This window comes from Cyprinodon variegatus, unplaced genomic scaffold (genome assembly GCF_000732505.1).
Source record: "Cyprinodon variegatus isolate N-32 unplaced genomic scaffold, C_variegatus-1.0 Scaffold296, whole genome shotgun sequence".
NCBI classification, from domain to species: Eukaryota; Metazoa; Chordata; class Actinopteri; order Cyprinodontiformes; family Cyprinodontidae; genus Cyprinodon; species Cyprinodon variegatus.
Window position 1 is genome coordinate 322,836 of NW_015150749.1, and position 27,508 is coordinate 350,343.

Below are 27,508 nucleotides of genomic sequence, written 5' to 3' on the forward strand. Positions count from 1 at the left end.
ACCCATTTATTATTACAGACTCAAAACTTCCCTTCTCCTCCGTAAAATGCCAAAACTCGTTCTATAGTTAAATTTTTGTCTTATTTATATTTAGTCCATAGATTATGCATATTTAATTAATTACTGTAATCTTGCCTTCAGTTTATAATTAATATATGAATGACTGAAAAATCCAATTATTTAGGAGATTCTACTTGAGAGGATTATTATTTCCATCCTCTGTTTTAGGGAATAAAGTATGTTTCTAATGGAACAACAAATCAACTGGGTCATATTTCACAAAATCTGAATTCAAAGTTCCCTGGCTTTATTCATTCCACAAGTTCAAGATCCATTCCACAAGATCAAGTCAGCCTCCACAAGGGTGACAATGTCTAGCCAGGTGAAAGTAATAAAATATGCATGTCTGCAGTTTTCTTCCAGAGACAATGAGATGAATCTGCCAAATGCATAAACAGACAAGAATACAAATTCTCTAACCACTTCTTTTAACTGAAATCATCATCATTTAAATCTATTTAAATTATTTTTCTAACTTATGAATGAACAGTGGAGGCCAATTTAATAACGTGCAGATTTCATAATTAATATAGATTTATAATATGTTTCTCTCTGCTCATTCAGCCTCCTGTGGTGCAGTGGCTTAGGTCTTTACTTTCGATGCTGGGTAGTAGGGATTGGATTGGATCCTGATCATAAAAGCAATTTATGGTGTAAAACTTAATTTGGCAGTGTATACGATTTTACTTTTTCACTTTTTGCAACAACATTTTGTTATTCAAAGACTTGTATCTTACAAATAACATCCAGGAATCAAAAAAAGAAAAAAGTTACAAAGTTTCTTTTATGTTGCGTAAACTAATTAATGTTACGAAAATATTGCAAAATCCCTCCATGATGTAGTTTATTCCTCTGTGGCTGGAGAGGATTATGAACATGAGTGTATTATCCTTTTAATTCAGCAAATAGTGGCTTCACCGTGAATTTCAGCATGTTCTACTGCATACAGGAAAAGGCTCAGCAGAAAATCTGAGCCAAATGCAGATGATCTCTGTAAAACCATGGTTTTAGTCCTGAGTGGGGCTGAATTGGGACCAAGTAGTTTGAATGTGGGCTGCTCAGTGGTGCAGTGGGTAGCACTGCTGCCTTGCAGCAAGAATTTTCTGGGTTTGAGCCCAGGGTCTCTCTGCATGAGCATGCGTGGGTTCTCTCCAGGTACTCCGGCTTCCTCCCACAATCCAAAAGCATGACTGTTAGGTTAATTGGCTTCTCTAAATTCTCCTTAGGTGTGAATGTGGTTGTCCTGTGTTTCTCTGTGACTGACTAGTGACCTGTCCAGGGAGTACCCCGCCTCTCGCCCATAGACAGCTGGAGATAGGCTTCAGTACCCCTCGCGACCCAACTTGGGATATGCATGCCAGAAAATGGATGGATAGTTTGAATGTAACACTCACACAGGTAATTATTAGGAACCTTTTAAATATGAGCTTTTCTCTATTTCCCTCAACAAAGCTGAAACTCTACACAGCAGCAGTCTTTGAAAAAAACATAAAACAGTAACAATGTCCACATGGAAAATTATAAATGTAATAATGTAACCAGAGTAAATTTAGATAATCAAAGTACTAAACTATATAAAAATATATTTTTTTTATTTATTTAGGCTGATAAACAAATTCCAAAGTCCTTTTAATTACTTTACAAAATTTCTCTATCTCCTTTAATTGTGTCCTTTTAGCAGCTATTTGATGATGAGACAGGAACCTAATAATACTACTTAACATAATTAGTTAAAAATGCTTTGTAAATCTAATGCATAACTGAAGCTAAAAGCTAGAACAACGCAGTTGCAAAAACAGAGAAAATTGTAGTACTTAAAACAACAAACACTTCCTCACATTTAAGCTTTTTTTTTTTCTTCAAATGGCCCCTAATATCCTAGTTTGTGTTAAATCTACCTAAAGGCCTTACACCATCTGTCTGAACTAATTAGCCATCACAGACACTCATAAATTAACTTCGGCTTTCTCCACCTTTTCCTTTGAATATGCTTTGTAACCTGGAGCAGTCTACTCTTGATTATATTTAATCTTTTTCACATGTGAAACTATTTTCTCTGCAAAAGAAATAAGGGAAATGAAAACAAGACTTTCTGTTAAGGTTCAGCGGAAAAAGAAATAAATACAATAAAATCTGTCCACCTCAGGTTTACACTGGCTAATAAGACTGTTAGTGGGTTAATTAATTAAGTCATGTGAATGAGCACAAAAAAACAAGAGCCAGCCTCTCTCTATGTGTGTGTATGGACACACAGAGACACAAGGACACAGATGGCCTCTGCCCAAGGCCTTTTACTAACACATGCGCACACAATTGCAGTTAACCCAAATATCTGAAAGTGTGCTTTCTCCTCCATTCACATTTGGGTCTCTTTAGAAAAAAAGAACAAAGAAATCAAAAGACAGGCCCTAAGGCTTTTACATTGTACATGATTCTGTAGAGAGAAAGTTGAGTTGCTGCAAAGAAGGCTGTTACTTCAGCCTCATGTGGCTGCACACTTACTATCTTGACTCTGTGTCCTGGCGTGGCAGTGATGTCCCAGGTGCACTCCTTACGGCTGGGATACTTATCAGGCCAGTTAGGGCTGCTCAGGGTCCCACTGGGGCTGTGGATCTTATGCTCGCACTCAGCTGGATACACACAGGCAGAAACACAAGAGCAAACACACATAGGAAGGAAGTAAATCATGGCTGCACAGGAAAAGGTCAAAGGAAATGGAAAGGGAACCCAAGGAAAGAAAAAGGATTTCAAATAAGAACATCCTGGTCACAAGTTCAGGGTGAATTTTGCAAGACTTGCATGCACACTGTACTTGCTATTTGCTGCCTAAACTGCTCCAAGAACTGGAAGAATGTAAAAAAGCATTGATTCCTCCACTTTTTCAGAAAACTGGGTTTATCTTAGAACCAAATCCTTTACTTAGTTGCATTCAGCACTGACATAATGATGCTGCAGGGAATCAGCCAAGACTTTTTCCTTTCTATTTGATAAGCCCAGAAGATGTATTGCATAAATCTGAAGGGTGTTATGTGCATTTGGATTTATATATCCTGGAGAGTTTCCTTGATATCCATTTCTCATGCATTGTATTTAATTCACTGTCGCTCTGGTTATATGTTTAGAGTTACTGTCCTGCAGGAGGGGGAAGCCTGGCCCCAATCCTAAGTATTTCACAGCCTTTAGGTTCTCTTTCAGGTTTTCACTGCGTTTAGCTCCATTCATCTCTCCATTACCTCTAACCAGCTTCACCGTCCCTGCTAAAAGAATATCCCCACATTATCATTTTAACTTTATGATGCTTCATTATAGGTATAATGTTTTAGGACTGACATACAGAGTTAAGGCTGCTACATAAACCACAAAAACCAATATGCTTTCTTGTTCTTGAGTTTGGAAGAACAGGAAAGAAGTCTCTTTTGCCTCCAAGTATTCACACTTCAAGAGAAGCTCAGCAGCCCAGCTCCTCCCCTCTATAACACGTTACTGAAGATTGATTGAGAACTGGTAGTGGTTGCAGGTACAGAGGATGGCAAGCACATGAAATAGGAGCTCAAAGTCTGCTCCCGCACTACTTGGAAAAGCTACCAACACCAGTGGAGTATGGTGCTAAGGAGGCAGGAATGCCCCACTGGAATAATTAAGGAAACACTGCAAGTGAGCAGAAGTAGAGTGTTCGACCATTTAAGCCACCAGATTTGAACAGCATAAGTACAGTTAAGTTCAACAGACACATACGGTATCCTTGGTTTTCAAACCCAAACACTGGCATCTAAATCCGGTCTAATCACAGTACGTCATAAGGAAAACATTCTGCCAAGACACTATGTCAATAAGGTAAATGGCCAAAGCGCTTTACACTACATTCAGTCATTCACCCATTCACACAGACACTGATGGTGGCAAGTTACTTTGTAGCCACAGCTGCCCTAAGGCTCACTGACAGAAGGGAGGATGCTGTACACTGGCGACACCAGTCCCTCCGACAACCATCCATTGCTTGGTCTCTCTAATGTACAGGTCTGTGCACTCCTAACTACACTGAACATAATAAGCCACGTTGTCAGTCTTGTTTCTGGATGTCTTATCTTTGGGGTAAACCAGTTTATGTCTCAGGCTTTGAAGTGCACAGGGATCCAGTGCTGGTTGAAAATCCTCCTGAGTTTTTCAGAGACTCCAGCAACATATGGAATGACGATGTTCCTTCTTCTTTTTTCTTCGCTCTTGTTGGTTATTAAAAAAGCCCATCTGGGATAACCACAGATATGCCTGGTAGTCAGGTTCCTCCTCACAGGACCCATCTGGGCAAATAACAAGCAGTAAGAAGCCCTAAGAAAGGGCTGATAAAGCAAAACTATGGGCATTCTCTGCAGGAGTTGGAACAAATATCTCAGTTCTCATGGAATATGTAGCAGCCTTTAGTTTTACACCACAAATAGTATTTCACATAAGGACAAAAAAGCAAAACAAATTAAATTTGGCCTCATCTGTCGTGGGGGCACCCGAAAAGATGTCCAAGCCACCTCAACTGACTCCTCTTGATGTGGAGGAGATGTGACAGCTCAGACAAAAAATGGTTCAGAAAGCCCTTATGACGACAAGACAGTCGGGCATGTGACATCGTCTCCTATGGTAAAAACAGGGATCCTACTGATTGAGTCATTCTCTTGACACAAGAGGTGACACCACCCCCACACCAGTCAGGGACCAGCAGGGATAAATGTGAAAATTGGAAGAAGAATCTCCAAGTATGGACTTTTTAGCTCTCACTTTATGAAAGGGGAAACTGTTAACCCATTCTGAAATAGTTATTTCAGTAACTGACATCCCAATTACTGTAACACTGTTTAAAATATTGGTCACATGCTTGGTTTGAACTATTATATAAAAATGTGTATAATTTAAGGGATAATTATACTTTATTTTTCCCTGTTTTAGTCTCTTGCTCTTTCATCTTATCACTTCTTGACCAAGTAGAAAACCTGATATCAGCTCTGAGTTTTAAGTTCTTTGGGGAATTTAGGGGCAAGTCTGGGACAAGTGAACCCAGACACGGTGACTATGAAGGAATTGTTTGAGAAAGTAAAGATGTGGTCACAAGCCAAAGACACCAAATCTTGGGTGTGCTGGCACATGTTCAAAGTAATAGTAGTCGTAAATTCTTTACAGTTAGCTCCAGGTTTGTATAAAGACATCCTTGTGAAGGAGACATTTGAGAAAGGTTCAAATTAAATCTGAGGAACTCTGAGGCAGGCTGTTGATTCAACCTTAAAGAGCCAGTGAAACATGTCTACATCAAATCAGGAAGGTAGACAAGCATCAGATGCATCCGTACACACTTTATTTGATGCACTTAAGGCCTGAGTGTGTCTGATAATGCAGGCCTCCCCACAGCTGGTCCTCGAGGGCAGCTGCCTGCAGGTTTTAGAAGTTTCCCTGGTCCAGCACAGCTGATTTACATTGATAGTTCATTGACAGGCTTTGGCTGAACTGCAATCATCAGAAAGAAAGCTGTCCTAAGGCGGAGAAACCTCTAAAACCTGCAGGACAGCGGCCCTTAAGAACTGACTTTGGGGATGCCTGCCTTAATGTTTACAAGCTTCAAAAATTATTTTTCTGTGTCTTTTAAGGAAGGGTATGTACATTTTCATGCACAACTCTATGGTATGATGCAGATAGGGACAAAAGAGTTTGTGCACTTCATATAATAGAAGAAAAAGCCACATTGGTCACAGGAAAAACTTAACTGGCAATAGTAATGAGAAATAATAATAATATATGAAATACTAATATAAATAAAATATAATAATAATATATACAGTAATACTATATTAAATTGAGAAAATAAAAGTCAGACATTTTACTTAACTGTACTTCAATAGAATAATAAAAAGATTAAATAGGCCTGGACAAAAATTATAACTCTACAAAAGACTGAAAATAAAGTGAACAAAACTTGTTAATTAAAGGTCTGTTATAAGACCTAAAAACCTAAAGTGATTAAAGGTGAAAATCAAGCTCAAGCTGCATTAGTGTCAGATCACACCATCCACCGTTGCTTGAGTTAGAATGGACTCAACTTGAGGCAACCAAGGAGGAGTATGTAGTTTGACACGACGCCAACTTGCATGCTCTGACAATCTACAAACCTTCTGGGACAATTCCTATGGATAGATGAGACAAAATGGAACTCTCAAATCACATTAAAATGAAGACTATCAAGAAAAGAACTGTGGACGTGTCATGATTTTGCGGTTACTTGACTGTTTGGCTCTGAGTTTTTAGTTACGTTTTGATTTATGTCACTCTGTGTTTTCTAAGTCATCGGTTTCATTTCAATTTTTTGTCATTCTAGTTGTTTTCTGGTTTTATTTGAGATCTTCTATATTTCTTGTTTACTGACTGATGCCCCCTTGTGCTAGTCTCCTTTCCCCTCCATCTGGCACAGGTTTTATTAAATATCTGCAGGGTACAGTTAAATCTCTAGACTATGAATGGATTCTAGAGAGAAATGCACTTCCCAGTGTCAGAAAACTTGGTATCAGGCGCAGGTCATGGGTCTGAAACAGGATAATTGCCAAAAAACACACAGCAAAAAAAGAGCAAAGAATGGCTACGAGGAAAACACTGCACTTCATTCTGAAGTGGCCTTCTATGAACCCTGGCCTAAATCCTATTAAGCATTTTTAGAGGGAGCTGAAACCAGCCTTCTGGAAAAGGCACCCTTCAAATCTGAGAAAACTGGAGCAGTTTACTAATGAGGAGTGGAAAAAGACACCTGCAGAGAGGAGCAGAAGTCTTGTTGATGGTTGCAAGAATTGTTTGATTGGAATGATTGCCTCAATAGGTTGTGCAAAAAAGATATTAAGCTAAGGGTAACTTAATTTTATCTAGGCCTGTTTATTGTTTTTAAATAATTTTGTTGAAAATTGTTGATTTGTTCAACTTTATAGAACTTCTATTTACCGTTACTAAAATGCAAGCTATTTTTGCAACTATAGTGTGATTTTCTTACATAGAACAAGGATACCAAAAATTCTGTCCATGTGTGTATAAATCTACAAGTAAAGGGTGTCACAAGAACTTTTAAGGTCTGAAATAAGAGAACAGGAGTCCATTGAAGAGATGTAACAGAAAGTACATGGGCTGCTCCTTTTGGTTCTATATTACTTCTGAGTTTTATGGATCTATGTGGGGCTGCCTGGTGCTGCCACTCAGTGCGGACTCTCTCTTCATGAAGGTTACATCTTCTGCTTGTGCATTCTTTGGTTCTCTCTGGATACTAAAAATGACTGTTAGATTAACTATTCCCTCCTAATTGACGAGATGCATCCTGTTAATCAAGCTATTCGATGCAAATTAAATTAATCCCAAAGTGAAGTGTTGCTTACCAGCAGAAACAACAGGCCGTTGTCCTCCAACACACGTTGTTAGATTTTGAATTGAGAACATTTCAAAGGTGTTTCTTACACAACCATCACAAGAAATTGTCAAACATGGTCAGTGGATATCCTGCAATGCAGACTACCCTGAGTGTTTGGGGGTTGGAATAGGGTGTAGTCCAGTCCCAAAACCAAAACAGGAGTCTGGGAAAATGCAAATGATGGATGAAGGCTGGTGGATGACCTCATCAACAGCTAAACACAGTGATCTACAAGACCACAGGTTAATATCTACAAAGTTCTATTTATGTCATCATTACATTGTATTCTTAATGGTCAAATCAAAGGTTATAAATACTTGAAGACTTCCGTGATGGTAACCCACCAAGAGCCTCCCGAGGCAATCGACAAAAATAGAGGGATAGTGTTTGAGTGGTATGTTGGTGTTAGCTTTAGATTATAGGTTATATGCAAAATATTGTAAACCGTCAAAATTTTGGCTTGTTTCTAGGGTTGCTCTAAATTACTATAAAAGCATATAGAGATGGAATGTTTTTTTTTTATTCCTGCCCAGAGCTCCTGATATTTTTTCACAATACGTAGGAAGTCCAAGCTAATAAATCAGATGCAGTGACCCTATTTATACCTAAGGGGGAGCCAACGACTCTGGTTTTGACAAAAACAGGATTGCAACAAATGTGCAGGTGCCTGGCAAGGCAGGTGAAAAATAGAAACCCACCTGCCATTCTCTCAGGTCATTAATCTATCATTTGGAATAAGTTGTACATTTGGAATAAGATGGCTTCCTTCACCCCTTTTTCATACAATCTGTCCTCTTTGTCCAACATCTGAGCATCATTGTTAGCAAAGGTGAGTCCCTTGTTCTTGAAAAGCAAATGTATTGCTGAAGCTTACCCAGAGCTATTGGGTCCGTGTGCTGCGCCATATGTTTTATACAACTGTTTGGTTCCTCTGATGTAGGAGTGTAAGCACCCCTCAATCATAGCACCACATAGACAACAACACTAAGCCACTTTTTTCGTGACTTATGACGTTACTTAAGAGTCTCAACCTCAAGTTGCCATTCCTGATGGATGTAAATTCTTGCAGTTTGAGTGACTGATATGTCAAGAAAAGTTGTAGTTTATTTCTTATATACACATTGCTTCAACAAAGAACTAATCGCACATAATAAAACATAATAGAAAAATGGATTTGTGTCAATTACATATCATAAACATAACAGCACAGCCATGCAAACTTTCCTAGGTGGAGAGGCTAACTAAGATAGCCTAAACGTTGATAGAAAATTTACTTGAATCATCATGAAGGGAAGAGTTTTGACCCTTCATTGAAAAAAAAGTACAGTAGTGTTTATGACTGAGCAAATTGTTAGCACAAATGTATTAACAACACGCAAGTGCCTTCTTTAGTTTTTAACCCAAGAAGTGAGTGAAACATGAACCCACCTTCTTTACAGTCATGTTTGTTCTCATGCAGGATAAAGCCGTGGCGACAATGACAAACATACGAGCCCACAGTGTTGATGCACTCGTGCTGGCAGCCGCCGTTTTCCTTACTGCATTCATCTTTGTCTGTGAGAGACACACATGCAGCACATCACTTATGTGGAAACAACTAAGATGAGAAGAGGGAAGTGGGAGGAGAAAGTGGAAAAAGCCTTAAATGACAGGTAGGGATGGGAGGGGCAATGGCAAGAAACCCAAAGCAAAAAGCAGGCAGTGATGCAAGAGACTGTGATGAAAGTGGTGAATACATTAAATAACATGTAAAGAAGAACATTACTCAGCTTTTAACAATAGTTTTTAAGCACAAAGCTAAAAGGAATCAACAAAAACATCCTAACATGAGATGTTTTACCTGACACAAAGTGAAACCAATATATCATCTTAAACTTTATAAAAAACATTTTACAAAAATTAGCTAAAAATGGAGAGATGTGGACAAAATGGCATTAGAAAAGTTAATCCAAAGCAGCTGATTCTCTGCTAAGAGCTACAAGGTGTTGTTTGACATTTGTTTGACTTGTAATACTAGCTCTCTGGTGTACCTTTCAACATTAAACTAACAGGGTGAAATGTTCAAACGTACCACAGCTGTGCATTTTTGGACTTTAGGTGCCTTTTATGTACCGTATGTGTATTGACTCCTATGTGAGCTAAGTGTTACTTTTTTATCCACTGCTTATCCTATAGAGTAATAAAGACGGTGTCATTTTATAAGTATACCATTTAAAATAAATTATATTTTTTAACCTAAAAACCACAATCTTTGATGTAATAAATTCAGACTTTTGATAACAGAACAAGACTAAGTAGACTTGTTATTGTAAAATGGAAGGAACAATAATCTGTAAAGTGTTGTGTGCACCTGATTCCTCTCAGACACTACTAAAATTAAAACAAGATCAAATAAATGCTCTTGGAAGTAATCTATTTGTTTAACAGAATGCCCAAGTGTATGATGCAATCTCAGTGTAGATCCAGATATAAAGTAAAGGACGCAGATGTTTGCTAGAGTACATCAGATGACGACCTCCATCCTGAGGATGAAGGAACAGAACAAATTGGTCAGAAACAAATATATGAAGAAACTCATAGCAGGGTTAGGATTATAAAAAAAATATATATAATAAAATAACTGAAATTAGCTATTAATCTGTGAAAAGATACAAAAAGATGCTCTTTATCCATTCTAGAAGAGTTTGAGATATCATTTGGGGAAACTGTTGAAAAAAATCTGTGTACTTCTAAGTCTAAAAGAGAGACAAAAAAAACTATATTTGGGGCTATTGGCAGATCCGGCTTCTGGCCTTTATGAGACTCAATTGGTCTCTTCATATTTAAAGGTAGTTGAGACAAACTTGATATTGCTTTAATTTTATTAAATGGTGGTTACAATTTAAATAAGGTCTAAATATGAATAGACATAACTGAATCTAATTAGAACTGTTCCAAAATAGTTATTTTATGAAACTTTTTGTATATAATCTCAACAAAGTGAAAGTAAAATATTTTGAAGCTTTTGAACTGAGCCAGAGGAACTCAAAAGGGTTAAATTCAACACAATTGGAGAGCTGTGTGTCTCTCCTCGGTTATATTCTCTCTCTCTCATCCTTTAATTTGCGGCTTTTTCTGACCACTTCTGGGTGGCTGACTGAGGACAAAGCCATTTAGAGGAACCAGACTCTGCAGTGGCGGAGTAGATGACAGGGTGCAGGCAGCAGGTGTGAATTGGGATATGTGTGGGGTTGCCACGTTGCACAAAGGAAAGAGTTGAGGATGGGCCAGTGACTGAGCAAGATCACCTGACAATTAAAATGAGGACAGTGTTGCGTTGTGTTTGTGCCTGGGACCATGAATCCTTACAAAGAGCTGTAAGATTAGACACAGATGTTGACTCTCACCTCAACTCAGCTAGATTTGATTTTAATGAAACTACTAAATCCTGGTCACGGTGTTTTTATGTGTGTGGATGTGTGTCTGATGTTGGGTTATTGCGGGCTCAGTGTTACCCTATCACTGGCTAAGAGGCTTTGCACCCAACGCGGCACATCGATCAATGCAGCCATCTTCAGGTCAAGAACATGTCCAGATAACCACAGAAGCAAATGCATACACTTATGTATTAGTAGCATTTGGGAGGATAAATTTCAGGCTTTCTGCCAACCCTAAAACACATCCCTAGAAGTTGTAAATAAGCGTACATCATCCATACCAAGGAATTTCCTCAAAGCATGATGATCTACCAACCTCAATATTTTAAAGACTCTGCAGGTAGTTGGATTTTCTGCAAGGGGATATACACTAATTCATTAAATGTCGGTTTACACACATCTGCTACTAAAAATATATAGGGGGATCATCACAAATTAAGGGTGTTGGTGTCCCAAGTGATTCTTTCTGACCTGCCAAAAAAAAAAAAAAACCTGGATGTTGCAGCAATTAAAGCTGCATCTCAGGAAAACATGATAACGATATTAGGAAAAACAATTTTACATAAAGAAGGACATTTCTACATTCATTTCCATTTTAAAGCCCTAAAATGATAATTAGGTAAATCAACACAGGTTTACACAATTTTACCTGATGAGAATAAAGTAATATAAAACGTTGTGAATTTAGAGAGCTCGAAACTAAATTCCTGGCAAAGAGTGATTTAGTTAAGATTTTAAAGTCATTTATTCCACTTTATGAAAAGTGTCGCAAGTCTGGCCTGAGCATGTTAATTGGCAGAATCATTTCAGGCTAGAAATTTCAGTAGCATACTGTATCTGTTTAGAGTTGTCAGCATGTCTGAGGAAAGAGAGGGGAGGATGGGTGCAGGAGGCTGCAGACTGGAAGAAGGCTCAGTAGTAACAGCATGACAGGAATGTACAGAGCCCTTAAACGTACACAGACATTGGTATTACTTCAACTACTAAACCTTGTAGGCATACAGAAAACACACAGGAGTTAGTCTGTTTTCACACAACTAATTTTTAAGTAACAACTGCAGCTCTGCTGAAGGACTTTTTAGATAATCAGAAATTAAACTGCAATGGTAATTTGCATTTCAAAGTTTTCATTTCTATTTTGACTTATTTTTTTCACTCAGTTATTTTGCTGTTAGAATTTTGAGCAATTTAACACTTAGCTTCGACTTATTTGGGTAACCAAAATGCCCTTTAACTCTCATTGATTACTGAGATTATATAAAAATATGTTTCATGCGCCATTTTGTTTTGCTAAAATATTAACAGAAAAAAAGATTTCAATTATCTTTTGAGATGTGACTGTGTCATTTTCTAACAGAAACAAAGTTCTTGTTTTAATGAAAAATTTTTATATGCAAGGAATATGTATAAATGTAGGAACAGCCAAATAAAAAGGTATATGAGTAAAATGAATATTTAACTTAAAACCTTTCACTAAATATTACAACTTGAAATATTTATTCACAGAAAATGTTAAGTATCTAACTTAAAGCAGCAAAATGATCATTTGAAACTTGGGAATCTATTTCTTATAAAATAACCTTTTGAAATTGTTTTTTTGGTTTAGAAGATCTCTATGTGTATTATTCTTTTACAAAGAACACTGTGGTAATTGGAGGACTGGAAGGGCTAATATATATGCAGAACAATAAAAATTGAAGTGGACTTTTAGTAATGTTTCTTGACCATATATTCTAGATAATTAAAAAAACCTAAGTTTTAAATGGATTTATTTATTGCCTCTCTGTTCTTAGAAAATCCTCATTGAGAAGTACATAACCAGAACGGTACGAGTTCTCAAACTTATTTTAGAATTAAACTTAGAAAGAGGACAGGACCTAGGCTTAGCTTAATAATTTGGTAATTTGACTAGATTTCACTGGTGCCAGCCATCAGAACCCACAAACCCCGATCCTGAACCTTGTTTTACTTCTCTCATGTATCTGTCTGTTTATTCAGATGTTGCTTTTAATCTGTTGTATTAAAATGCCTTTAATCAGAACAGTCTGTCGAAGACAAATTCTTGCTTTTAGTCTTACCTGAGAAGAAGTGAGCTTTGAAGCCTTTCTTGGAAACTGTGTTGTCTGACTTGAACTCAATCCTCATGTTGTTGTACTGAGAGGTGATGACCTCAGGCACTTCTGTGCCACAGTATTTCCCATGCAGCTTAGAGTCGGACGAGAGGCCACTCCGCACCTCAACATAATCGTATTTACAAACCTAAACACACACACACAAGGATCGTGTTAGGATCTTATAGCGCCAATGCAGAAGGAATTGTTTGGATGTTGCATTAAAACCTAGTAGTGGGCCAAGCTGCATACATAAACGTAGAGACGCTCACCTCATTGCCCTCCAGCTCGAAAGCTTCAAACTGCATGGAAATGCGGTACTGAGTGGGGGCCACCACCTGCCACACACAGTTCTTGTTGGGTGGATATTCTTTAGGCCAACCAGGAGTGCTGATGGTTCCATTCAGTTTGGATAGAAGACCACCACAGGCCGCTGAAAAACACACAGATGTAAACAAATCAGGCACACAAACCATAAACAAGATTATTTTGTATATGAGAAAACTCAGGATACTGACATTATGTATGAAAACATGTCATTCAGCTTTATTCATTTTACTTTATTTACATTTATTCACAGGAAAAAAGGAAACGGGTCAAAGTTAAAATAAATCAAACCACTCTACTGTCACACAGATGCAAGTTAAACCAGAAACCAATTAGATTCAGTAAAGGAAAAAAAAGGTTTCCTTATCTAAGTAAAGATATTCAAACTGACTATAAACACTTTTCCAGGGTAAGCTCCAGGATTTAAAGCCCAAGGACTAATTTTATCTGGGCAATCTGAATCCATCAGTCTGCTACTGCCATTTAGCTTCCTACATATTCCAAAGGAAGGGAGCAGTTTTTCTCGCTCTCTCAGATGCAGGAATAAAATGACATAATTTTGTTGGTGCAGCAGTTTTTGCTGCTTGTTGTAGACATAGAATATGGGCAGAACTTTATACTGTCTGAGAAATGTGCAGTTGATCAGGATTTGGATGGGTATTAAATTGGAAAAGCGTAGATGATTTTTGCTTTTTGTTTTGTTCATATATTCCTCCCTCATATCAGGTGTGGAAACAGTGATCAGTTATGTTATGGATATAGCTTGGGAGATTGTGTGTTGAAAAAAAATATGAAGATTTGCATGATTCATATTTTAAGTAATATAAAGCATTTTGCTCTCCTCCTGATCAATCTGAAAAACAGGCTCCTCTGCCGTTGTCTTGCTGTTGTGGTTTTTTTTATGGGTGTAACATACCCTACAGCAGATGTGACTTTTATGAGCTTGGCAGCTTATCTTCTCTCATGAACCTTTTTCTTGTTCTTGCCAGTTTAAGATCAAGAACAAGAACACATTTCTCATTTCTTGTGTAGTTTTTAAGATATTTTTTCAATGAAAGAGTCTAGCACATTATTCTAAATCAGCCTGAGAAAGACAGCATAGATTAGTTATAAAACAGTTTTTACTTACTTTAAAATTATTTTTTTGCTGTTGCCTCAATTGATGAATACTTGTAGATAACCAGATAATTATGGGGATGATTGATTATATCTGTTATTGATCCAAACTGGATCCATAAGTTTAAATAATTAATTGACATTTCATTTTTTATCAACCTGCCAGAGCTGTTTCTTTATAACTACTTAAAACTGATCAAAGCATTTATTTTCTTCTATTATAATAATAACCTGGTTAAAGCAAAATGATCATTTGAAACTTGGGAATCTATTTCTTATGAGGCAACCTTTTGATTACATTCATTTATGCCTATCTTGGCCTAGTTCTCCCTTGCAAAAGAGATTTTTAATCTCAATGGGTATTACCTGGTTAAATAAAGGATAAATAAAAAAAAAAAAAAAATTTTTTTTTATTATTATTCTTTTACAAAGAACACTTTGGTAATTGGAGGACTGGAAAGGCTAAGATATATGCAGTTTAACAATACAAAGGTAACTGGATTCCTAGCACATAATTCTAAATTAGCCTGAGAAAAACAGGCTCCTATATTTCAGCACAAACAGAAAATGTCAAAATTGTATTTATTGCTCAGTCGCATTTACAAGGAATTGATACCTTGACTTCATAAACATACAAATATTCATATCAAATAGAAGTTGCAGAACTATACTCACACAGCAAATTAGAAAATGCTGATCAAATCCAGCTATGTTGCAAAACAGATAAATTATAAGCACTTTTACAGTCTTTATAAGCCATAAGTTGGAGTAAAAAAATCACTTAACAACCAAGTCTAATATAAACAGTGAATTTTTTGAGGCAAACTAGATGTTTTCCAATGACAATCCATTCAACTTACGTTTGTACAGGCAAAACACAAACCACCTCTTCAGCAACCTATTCCTTCTGGTATACCCTCAGTTAATATTTTTTTGCTACTTAGTTTTAAGAATCAGTATTAACTTCACCAATAAATGGGGTGCACAAACCAGGAATTTCACATCACATCATAATGAACTCCACAAAAACAAAAAGCAGAATAACAGTAGTATATAATAGTATGATTTTTCAGCTGCCTTTGGAATCAATATTCAGTAAATACATACTATTTTTTATTTTGCTGATGACAATTGGATTAAACTCCCTTTCAAACTGGATCTTTTTCAGTATAGCACTCTCTATTGAATTGCTATAATGTGTTTGATACTTAAATGACGTACACTATATGAAAACAAGATGAAAATCCTTTTGGATTAGTTAACCAAAATCAATGGCTCTCTCGTTTCTCACAATTTGCAGAGTTAGAGTCAATTAAATCAGATGTCGATGATGCAGAATGACTAGCCTGGTAAGCCAGACTGTTTTACATGAGGCCTAAATCGGTCTGGTGAGGCTAGATACTCTCGAATCTAAAACAGACCAAACCAAACACATCACAGGAGGAGGGCCCACAGTGTTACAGCGGTTTTCTTTAACCATAACAGTAGATAACAGCTGCAACAAAGCAATGTTTTAATGATGCCCTTTATTGTGTCCTGAAAGAGCTGTTTATATCATTAACTGGCTGCTGTTAGAGATTTATTCCTTTAAAGACTTTTTGCATTACATCCATAGTTTGATTGTTAGTCCTGCCATTGTAAATAGGTTTTACACGCTCCTTTCTAAAGTAATTTGCCATGCACATGGTGTAAATTAATCTGGCTAGCCAGGCCACAGAATGACAGAGCATGCTAAGTCATTTTTTTTTCATATTTAAGATACTTATCAACCTTGGGAGGTAGTCTCAAAACTTCTGACCACTAGGAAATAACAAGGTACTATAAGACGTTGGATGATCTGAAAGGACAAAGGCACCCATAAAGGCACATTGTTGTATTTTTATTGTTGAACAGCAATTTGAAAAGAAATTCTTAACCACTATGTAATGTAGCCAGATAAAAGGGCATGTTGATTTGTGCCCTCTGTTTTTTTCCTGTTAAGGAAGCTGTTTGGATGTTGTTGAGTCACGCTTGCATCCTACTGACACACACAGCCCCGTCAACAGAATCATGTCTCCTATAACTCTCACACACACAATCACAGGCACTGACTTTTTTACCTTCACAGCTCTTCTTGTCAGGAGCCAGTTCATAGCCAGGGTCACAGGCACACTTGAAGCTGCCGAGAGTGTTTACACACCTCTGCTCACATCCACCATTGTCTGGCTTGGCACACTCATCTTCCTCTGGAACACACAACAGTCGAAATATGTGTGAAATGCTTTGGATAGAAAAACCGCATGAGAAAGAAAAACTAACAAATACGATGAAGGAAGAAGATTTATTGTATTTGCATTTAATACAAGAGGACCTGTGGTGACATTCTTGAAGAACAATAAACCAACAAAATAAATAAACAAAAGAGAAAAATAAGAAAACCAGGAAAAACCCCAATGGATTGGCTTATACCCAAAACACACTGGGTCTGTTTGGTATACAATTCAACAAACAGTCTGATTGTATAATGTCGACAGCATTTAGAACACACTAATGCAAATGGGTCCACACAGGTTGCTTGCAATACACTGCAAATGCTCCTTCAGCAGTCTAACCAAGACAGATAAGAGTTTTATTATGGATGGACATAAGAAACAATTTTACAGGAATATGAGTCAGCCTAGAAATCAGAAACAGCAGCAAAGTAAAATACATCCACATTGGGAAAGACAAACTAAAATAGCCAAAATGTGACACAAAGTTTTCAATCACAGAAGTATAACGGGCAAATAGTGGTGATGTTAAAGCATGTTTAATCAGTAAATGTGGTTTTATGTTTGAAAATGTGATCAGAACAAGTAGAGACTGAACAAGCACTGTGCTTTAGAAACTAGTTACATTTACTTGAGTGACTTTTAAAAAAAAAGTACTTTAGCTAATTTTCATGCATTCTGAGTTAATAGTTGTAAACGCTTTAAAATGGTTCGCCAGCAACCCGGTGGATTTAAAAAGGGTAACCAATAATCCTTGAGTACAACAAATAAGAAAATGTATCTTAATGATGAATATTTGTTTAAAACAAGCTTGTTTTCATTAAATGAAGTCATTCACAATAGATGGAGGAGCCAGAAATCTTACTCAAGAGTGGTGATATTTTATCCCAATTTCACTTACGTTTTTTTTTACATTGGGCCCTTGATTTTACGTTATTACATCATGTTCTACTCACCCATATTAGTTTTGTGTCATTTGGAGCTGTTCTGAAGATATTCCGTTAGGTTATATCCAAGTAACGTCTTCCTATGGGCAACGACTTGAAGGCACAAACTAAACTGTTCATAATTTATTCTTTATGGTATGCCAGCATTCATAACGTGTAGGCGAATCACTGTGCCCCAGACATCCGCAGTTATATTTTTTATATATTTTTTTTTAAAACAAAGCAGAGTGTGTATGACGTCATATAATATGATAAAGTAGTGCTAGTCTTACTTTAATACAAATTTTTGGTACTCTACCCAACTCTGGTTTTGAGGAGTTAATCAAGTTCACCTACCTTTGAAAAAGTTGGCAGCAAAACCAGCCTTGTTCACGGTGCCATCTGAGACAAACTTCATCCACAGAGTGTGGGACGTGGAGCGAACATCTTCAGGCTTGTCGTAGCCACAGAATCGACCAATCAAGGGGCTTGTGTCAAGTGGGCCGTCACGGACCTCCAGGTAGTCGTAGGCACAGCTGTCGTGCCTCTCTATCTACACACAAACACATGCATACACGTGTTTAATGAGATGGTTACAGTGAACTTCTAATCATCAATTTACCATCAATTTGTAGTGATTATGTATTAGTTTATATAGCACGAATAAACTGAATCAGTCAGCAGCAGTGTAGTTCATACAGAATCATACTACCAAACCCGGTTTTATTTGATCAGTTGCCATAAATTGTAAAAAACATGCTTTATGTTTTTTTAAGCAACAAAATTAAAGGATATCTCTAAACTAACTGCTGAGAAGATTCATAGAAAATGGGTAACACTGAGGAAAATGACTCTTTATAATTATTCCCCAACAGAGACCCACGATTAGTCCAGCCCTGAGAGAAAAAAAGAATCTGTAGGTTTCTGCACCTCCAAGAAGTGAGGTTTAACACACTGCATAGCAGTTTTACACTTACATCACTCTTTATAGTGCAGCTGTACTAAGTTTAAGACAGCCAAAATATTTTTTGCCAAGTTTATCACAAATGTTCCTGCTTTCCTATTTAAAGTGAAACTTAATATTCACAGTAGACATAGAATCAGGACTTCACCAAAGGATCCTCTGTAGAGTTTTACATACACTACTATAACATGCCAGGTATTATATTTTATTTAGCTTTAGATATCATTGAATGATTGATTCCCCATGGCACTGTTTTATTAAACCTATGTGATATTGTTGCACAATTGTGCGGGATTGGTGTCTTATCTCCAGAGGTGGGGTACACCTTGTTGTCATTACATCAAAGAGCAAGACGCACAACTATGTTTGAACACTCAAAAGTGAGCGGAATTCGGAGTGGTCAAACCCAAGAGATAAGAATGTTTTTTAGACTGTGAGAGGAAGCCAGGGTATGGGATGAAAACATACAAAGTTCACAAAGAAAGGCCCACATCTGGAATTAAATTTCCAAAACTTTCTCAGTTAATTCATGCAACTTTTCATTTCTGATTGAACAAGTCTCTGCTCATTAGAAAAGGAGCAATAGAAAAGAGCAGCAAACATAAACAACAAAAATGGGAGAAAAATAGGAAAGAGAGAAAACATTTACTATGGAACTAACCCCAATAGAAAACACCAGATGGACTGGGGTCTTTATTAACTCTAGCAGCCATTCAAGGATAAAATTTGACCTAGACCATCGAAGCTCTTGCACCCAGTGACACACACACACAAACACACACAGAGTGGGAGTGGGTCACCTCGAAGGCCTGGAAACTAAGTCCAACATTGTATCCCTCAGACACAGTGATCCTCCAAACACACTCTTTGGAGGGCCTGTAGTCATCAGGATAGTTTGGAGACTGAATTTGCCCACTGTCCTTGGTGATTTCCCCTCCACAGATCGCTAAACAGAAGAAAAGAGAGCAATAGAGCAGTCAGAGTCCGCCAGGATGAGTTAGAATGAATCCATGCTGACCACAGACACCTGAAACACAATCTGTCTACACAATTAATACTAAAACTAAAATTAAAAGTAAACAGATTCAGTGTCCTGAAATGTTTTATCATCAAACAGACCTGCACTATATCTGGAAAGTGCAGGTCACAGCATATGCATGTTAACTGATAACTAGTCAGTTTAATGTATTGATCTGATCATTTATTTGAGCTGTTACCTTCATAGACAGCAGCAAAGCCTTTGCCCACCCAGTTGCTGCTACTGCGAAACTCGATCCACATTCTGCTGTCAGCTGAAATTAAAACATCAGGGATTTTGTCTCCACAAAACCTGCCTGTGAATCACAAACAGAAAATCAAATCCACAAAATCCTCTTAATCATTGATTATATGGAACATTATATTTCTAAATTCAAGTTCAGATGCCCAGACCAATAAGCCTCAATTTTTAAACAAACCTATTATCATTCTATAATATTGAAATCATCTGTCTCTGAAAAAGCACACCTCACCATTGTCCCACTGTACTCACACATGTTCTTCAGCACTGTTCTGTTTCTCTACCAGACATCACCTCTTAATTCAGCACCACAACAATGTTTATTCTTCTAAACTCCTCTATACTTCCTTGTCCCTTTCTGTAGTTGTAATCTGTAGTTTTCTTTCTCTGCATAAAAAAATACTGCTCCTTACTGAAAATATCTTTTCTATGCTTCTTTGACAAAATAGTTTTTAGTTTATCATGTGTCAAACCTTTAAATTAACGTTTACATTACATATTTATATAAACTAAATTTGCAGATTTCTATGACCTGATGAAACGAAGGAGTATAGATGGATGTATGGCTTACGTCATCCACAGAGTGTGGGCTGATTGGAAAAAGTTTCATAATATATATAAAACTGACACTTTGTTTTTTTTTTTGGTTTATCTTTAGTACTTTAAAAAATCAGCTTCACAAAAAAATGCCAAAAAATGTTCAGACTGCATGATTCCTGAACCCTATACATTAAAATCCATATGTAAACTCAGTTCCTAAAAATAGGTAAGATTTCAAATTTTGTTTTATTTTGAACATCCCTATTTGATCAAATTTAAGGAAAATGTCCACTTAATTTCTGACAGACATGTTATTTTTTCCACAAGTCTGTCATCAGGGGCATCATGTACAGAGTATGTGTATACACAAAAAAAAACATGTGGCACAATATCTAAGTATGTAGTTGAATAAAAACTGTAAATATTACTTTGTTTTGCACATGTAAATACTTATCATTTTAAACACCAAACAACACAAATGCTTTCACTAGCACAAATGTTTGATGTCAGAACTAATGGATTAATGGAATTCCTTTGTTTTATTTTACAATTTAATACCTAAGTTTATAAGACCTAAATAAAATGCTTTTTTTTATTTAGTTAAGTTAAATTAATAAGAACTGACCATATGAAGGTGCAAAAAGCAAAGACATACTGGTTATCTAAAAATAATTTTGTTGTAGTTGCACTCAGTCTCACGGTAACTTGATCTTACCGAGCAGTGGCGCTTTCCTCCAGTATCCATCCCGAACCTCGATGTAATCATACCAGCATAGGCTGCTTTTATACAGATCCATAGTAGTGAAGTTGAGAACAATCTGGAGAACCAAAATATATGGCAAAACAAAACATGTTAGATTTATTCTATTTTATTCAAAGGTGTTAGGAATGCTTTCTACTCTCTAATTCTCATCATTAACGTTTTTGTGTTTGAGTATGTTTGTATACCTTTTCTCCAGGAGTAACAGATATTCTCCAAACACAGTGAGTGTATGAGGGGTATCCATTGGGGTAACCGGGGGACGAGAAGTTACCGGTTGACTCTTGGAGGGTTTCTCCACAAGCTGCATTTCAAACAGATGAAGTCGTGTTTTAGAGGCAATGCTCTGCATTTATAATCTTCTGTGCTCCCTGTCGAAATTTAGCTGAATTTAACATTCCTCTTCAAGATGGTCATATGCTGGATGTCAGGACATTTGAATAATCTAGAACAGCTGAGTCTAGCATTTAGCAAGGAGGATCTGATCATTGTTGGTTTCATTTTGAGCGTGACACTATTGCTGTCTTTTAAAAGGAGGTGAGTCAAACGTGCAACTCCTGTGCCATCACACATGCTGTTGTTTCCCCCCACAAATGCCCTGGGGCTCTGTTCATCTGTCAGTGAATATCGTAGTGCCCTAATACGACATTATGAGGTGGAAGTTGTATTCTTCTCCAGCTGCCATACATTATTTCAGTCTCAGTCCCTCTTCAGTATAAAATATATTTGATTTTATCAAGACCCATTTGTTTGTATTTTCAGCTTATGGTTGGTATAATGAAAAACCAGTAAAAAGACTGACTGATTTTCCAGCAGCAAGTTCTCAAACATATGTTATATTGTCTGTCCTTACAAGTAGAACGACTGGTCCCCATAAGGAAAGTCCTATTCTTGGGCTGGGGGTTAGGTTGAGAACTAAGGTGTGAATTAGGTTTGGGGTAGGTTTAGGGTAAGGTATGTATTGGTAATGGTGAGGGTTAAGGTAAGGGTCTGGATTAGGACATAGAAATGTGTTTGGTTTGAATGGAGGACAATAGAAAGTCCCCAAAGTAAGTCCGGACATTGGTGTGTGTGGCCTGAGAGCTCTGGTACTGATCATAAACTCTTACAACATCACATCATCACACCATAACAGCTTAGTATGCAGCTCCAGATCACTTCAAAACTCCTCACCAGGGAACAGGACAATGCCAGAACTATGGGCGTGCAAAATAGCTGAATGTATGAATAGGTCTGTGTGTGTTGGACATATGTGAACAGGCTTTAAAACATGTAGAAAAAATGGCATTAAAGAACAGATTTTTCTTTAAAACCTTTATTCAGCATTATTTAACTTTAGAAAGTTATATGATTGAAACCAATGAGGATGCCAGAAAATATAAAAACCGATGGGAAGTTCTCAAATGTTTATTCTGAAAATGTAATTTGTGGACGAATGAATGGGTGAATGAATGTGAATGAGTGTTAGGGGGTGAGGGGAGGGAGTGTGGGAGGGTTGGTATATTATCTCTGTAAATGTGTCCTCTGTTGTCATTTATGCTGATTTTATATAAAAAAAAAAAAAAGCAACACTAAGAGAAAATAAAAACAGATGTCAAAATTTCTCCTCTGTGCCTCAGAGGGGAGGATTTCATGTTAAACATGCAAACCGAATAATACTCATCAACATAATCTTTGGTTTTCTTTACTACAATTACAAACAGATATTTCTAAACCCCATAACACAGCAATGTGATAGTGAATAAATCGGTACCTGGACATCTATACAGCTTCCTTGCCTGTGCAATGTCTCCCTTGCTGAGTCTGGTTCGCTGGCCGATAGCCGGCCGGACCCCATTTTCATCTCTGGATGGAAGAATTGTGTCCAGGAACATCCCACTGCAGAGAAGAAGATAAAAATTACATTTTTTACCATGAAATAAAAATGTGCAAACCACACACCTCAATTTGTGTCCAGATCAACATACCAGTGTTGTTCTTAAGAATCTGTATCTAAATCTAAGAGCTGAGATGTACATAACAGTGTATTTAGGGGGTATACTTACACTATCAGCATGTATACTTAATTACATAATCATTGATTATGATTTCTGCCTGTGATTTGATTTCACTAGCAGATTTTGTATTTCTATTCACCTAGAAGCTTATTTGTAATAGGAAATGGGGCAGAGATGCTTTAGACTGGAGACAGTCTGTTATTGTTTAAGAGTGTTCTGAAGAGGATGCTCATGAAAAATCCAACCCAGAAGTTCTACAGTATTTCCCAGAACAACTTTTTAAACTTGTTATTCATCTTTAAGTCTTTGCTCTTATGCTTTTACCCCAGCAAATGAAGGCAAAATAGACCACATTCTCCACAGTGGGAGAAAAAAAGTTAAGGAAAACACAAATCAAGTTATGCGAACTTAATTAGAGACACAGATCTCTCTTGTTAAGGTAAAGTGCAGAAAAAAAACAAAAAAAAACAGCGTCCCCTAAAAATATCATCATGTCATGCAACCTTCTTTTTTTCTGTTGTGTTTGGGCCAACTGACCGCATTCTCACTTTCATCCTGCTCTGCAGCAATCACCTTCATCTCATGCGTGTGCATGCTGTTCTCAGCAGCATCTTAATCCAGTTCATTAACTGCACCGAAATCAAGCTTTCAACTTAGAAGGGAACACTGATTGACAATCAATTTCACATACTGTTGTGCAAATGGAATAGACAACAGGTGGAAATGACTGGCAATTAGCAAGACACACTCGATAAATGAATGGTTATGCAGGTGAGGATCACAAACCACTTCTCAGTACCTTTGCTTTCTGGCTGATGTTTTGGTCACTTTTGAATGTTGGTGGTGCTTTAACACTAATGGTAGAATGAGACGGACTCTACAACCCAGACAAGTGGCTCAGGTAGTGCAGCTTATCCAGGATGGAACATCAATGCGAGCTGTGGCCAGGAGGTTTACTCTCTGTCAGTGTAGTGTCCAGAGGATAGAGGAGACATCCGGAGACAGGCCAGTACACCAGGAGACATGGACAGGGCCTTAGGAGAGCAACAATCATGTAGAAGTACCTCTAATTGCCATTCTCCTAGGAGGAACAGGAGGAGCACAGCCAGAGCCCTGCAAAATGACCTCCAGCAAGCCACAAATGTGTATTTGTCTGCGCAAACTGTTAAAAACCGACTCCATGAGGATGGTATAAGGGCTGGACGTACACAGATGGGGCTAATTCTCACAGCCCAAAACTATGCAGGATCCTTGGCATTTGCCAGAGAACTCCAAGATTGGCAAATTCAAAACAGCGCCCTGTGCCCTTCACTGGAGAAAGTAAGTTCACACTGAGCACATGTGACAGACATGACAGAGTCGGGAGACACTGTGGAGACTGATCTGCTGCCTGCAACATCCTTTAGCAGGACCAGTGGGTCAGTAATGGTGTGGGGTGGCATTTATTTGGAAGGCCTCACAACCCTCCAAAGAAATGACTGACTGCCATTAGGTACAGAGATGAGATCCTCAGGCCCCTTGTGAGGCCACATGCTGGTGCAATTGGCCCTGGGTTCCTCCAGATGCAGAACAATGCTAGACCTGATGTGGCTGGAGTGAGTCAGCGGTTCCTGCAATATGAGTGCATTGAAGCTATGGACTGGCCCGGCCGTTTCCCAGACTTTAATCTGACTGACCGCATGTGGGACATCATATCTGAATCTATCCACCAATGTCCTGTTGCACCACAGACTGTACAGCAGTTAATGGATGCTTTAGTTCAGGTCTGCGAGGAGATCCTTTAGGAGACCCTCCTCCATCTACATCAGCAGCATTCCCAGACATTGTAGGGAGGTCATAAAGGCACATGGAGGCCACACACAATACTGAGCCTCATTTTGACCTGTTTTAGGGACATAACTTCAAAGTTTGATGAACTTGTTGTGGGTTTTTCCACATTGATTGTGTGTGTGATTCCAAATCCAGGCCTGCATTGGTTAATACATTTGATTTCCATTTATGATTTTTATATTATGTTGTTTTCAGCACATTCACATTTGTACAGAACAGAAAATCCAATGAGAATATTTCATACACTCAGATGTAGGACGTGTTATTAGTTATTTTTTTGAGCAGTGGATATATACCAGATTCTGCCAACCATTCAAGACCACACTGTTGAAAGCCATTGAGTGACTAGTTGTCCAGCATTCTTGCTTTGCAGTTTCCTGACCAGGTGCTTGTTTTTTTGGATTTGTCTGTTTTGCCTTCACCTCGCCTGCTTGGATATTGCATAAGTTCTCAGATTCTTGAAATTATCTTGCTTGTCAGTGCAAAAAACAAAAACATGCAGCAGAATATTTAAGACAAAACTCTGGATGTATAAAAATTAACCTTGTGCCTGCTTTAGACTTTAAGCTAAAATTTGCGGCAGTCAGGCATACTTTTTTATCAGCAACTTTTAGTAAGAAAGCTGTGCACTCTTTACTCAGGAAGCCCCTAGACTGTTTCTTTTTTTTACTGTGATTCTTGCTCTGCCCTTTGGATTTGTTCAACCATCCCTCAGCCTATTATACCCATCATCTCCTGCTGTGAGCAGCCTTCGGTCTGCACTACTGCCTTCTGCTCTCCTCTGGATTTACCTACCTGCCCAATGATTCTCTTTATTCTTTTAATAAACTTTTTAAAAATGCAACAAAGAAGATTTTGTGTTACCGTGAGAAGGTGTTCCTGGCGTAGTGCATAATGCTGTCAAAATCATATGGTTCTCCAAGTGAGTTCACTTCCCCCGGCTCCATCTTGAGGAAGTTATATTCCTGACCTGCACAGATTAAAAACATGAATACCTTATCTTTTCTAAAGAGAAGTTTATTTTAGCAGTCAACAGTACAATGCATCCAAAATAAGTCTGTTGGTCCACAACCATGGTTCAACAGCCTTATAACATAATTACTTCAGTAATTCAAAGATCTCTTGGTTCTCCAAGGCACCACTGAAAGTGGTAGCCTCAAGGATTTAAGGTAAGTTCTGTAGACTGAATGTGGTTTATTCCAGAGATTTTTCTCTGGGCTTTCTTAACCACTTGCCTCTCTCCAACAAAGTCTTTAAGTAGCACTGCTGTGCATCAATTATGTTGGTGCAAACCTGTTGAGGCAGTTACAGCAAATCACAGACAAAGCCCCAAACCAGCAGATAAAAGAAAAACTTAAACTAGTTTTGACAAAGACTGATCAAATACACAGAGCCTATAAGTTCAAATATTAAAGGAATTTAGCTTCCCCATTCAGTGAACACTCTTTCCAATCTTGTTTGACAATACATTCTGTATTTGGGTAAAACGTATGTTTTTGAATTGCCAGATATCTATATTCTATCAACTATTTCAACATGCTGGTCAGGAATTACAATGGTTTTAGAATTATGGATTATTAGGAAATAAAGCTTCTAAAATGATGGGAAGAAGCACTAATGTGTCTACATGAAACAGGTAAACCAGTCATCTAATTTTCAAATATATTTGTGAGAACTAAATGTGTTTATATCTGAATTTTCCCTTCCTTCTAATTCTTCTGCTCCTTAAAAAGCTCTGAAACAGTTATACATTTCCGTAAGTTACGACAGAGAAGACAGCTTAAGGCAAAGATCAGTGCTTTTTGTATTATGCAGATTACACTCGAAAAATTCGACCTAAGCTAAGGAAATGAGGGAAACAGACCTGCTTAAACAGGCGAGTAATGTTATAAAGGGTAATATTATCCTTTTAGATATGCCACGTATGAATGCAAATAGCTATTATGGTAAAATACATGTTTAAAAATACATTGAAAATCATGTTGATACAATTAAATAATTGACTTGCAGTGGTTGATAAACAGAGCCCAGTCAAATTAACCCAGTAATGAAGCTCCCTCTGTATTGTGCAGCTAAAGTGAGTTGCACTGAACAGCTGCCTATTTCAAGACACTCAGAACCCAAGAATTTAATAGCAAGCTTTTTTTTTATGTTCAGACCCATTCAATGCATAAAGTATAGTAAAAATTTAAATGACACACGTTACATACATTAATTACGCACAGAGTGATGTTTTCAACCCCCTTCTTCTGTTAATTATGATGCATTGCTGCTCACAGCCAACGGAAAAAAAGCATTGGGTTTCATACCTGGTAAAGGTTAATTTAAGAAGGTACTTTTATTTGGCAAACAAGCTTTATCTAAAAGCATATTCCAATTTATTGAATCTATCTTTTACTAATGAAATCCTCTGATTACATTTTGATTAGGACCCTGTTATGGAAGCACATTGTTTTCTCCCAATTCAGACTTCTTAATATAAAGTAGAAAGATCACAGAGCAAAAAAACCCTG

At 37.5% G+C, this 27,508-nt stretch overlaps 1 protein-coding gene across 3 annotated transcripts in view; it reads right to left on the reverse strand.

The window, feature by feature from the left end:
* Nucleotides 1–27,508, reverse strand: part of tll1 (tolloid like 1) — a 69,556-nt gene that overhangs the window by 6,281 nt on the left and 35,767 nt on the right. For all 3 annotated transcript variants that reach the window (XM_015383841.1, XM_015383839.1, XM_015383838.1), the window contains 12 exons: nucleotides 25,860–25,965; nucleotides 22,922–23,046; nucleotides 21,357–21,472; nucleotides 21,124–21,226; nucleotides 19,807–19,923; nucleotides 19,390–19,535; nucleotides 17,983–18,178; nucleotides 16,550–16,675; nucleotides 13,280–13,440; nucleotides 12,975–13,155; nucleotides 8,909–9,034; nucleotides 2,563–2,690 (listed from right to left, as the gene is read on the reverse strand). In XM_015383841.1, coding sequence (XP_015239327.1) covers nucleotides 2,563–2,690; nucleotides 8,909–9,034; nucleotides 12,975–13,155; nucleotides 13,280–13,440; nucleotides 16,550–16,675; nucleotides 17,983–18,178; nucleotides 19,390–19,535; nucleotides 19,807–19,923; nucleotides 21,124–21,226; nucleotides 21,357–21,472; nucleotides 22,922–23,046; nucleotides 25,860–25,965 — 1,631 coding nt within the window. The remainder of the gene's footprint in view (nucleotides 1–2,562; nucleotides 2,691–8,908; nucleotides 9,035–12,974; nucleotides 13,156–13,279; nucleotides 13,441–16,549; nucleotides 16,676–17,982; nucleotides 18,179–19,389; nucleotides 19,536–19,806; nucleotides 19,924–21,123; nucleotides 21,227–21,356; nucleotides 21,473–22,921; nucleotides 23,047–25,859; nucleotides 25,966–27,508) is intronic.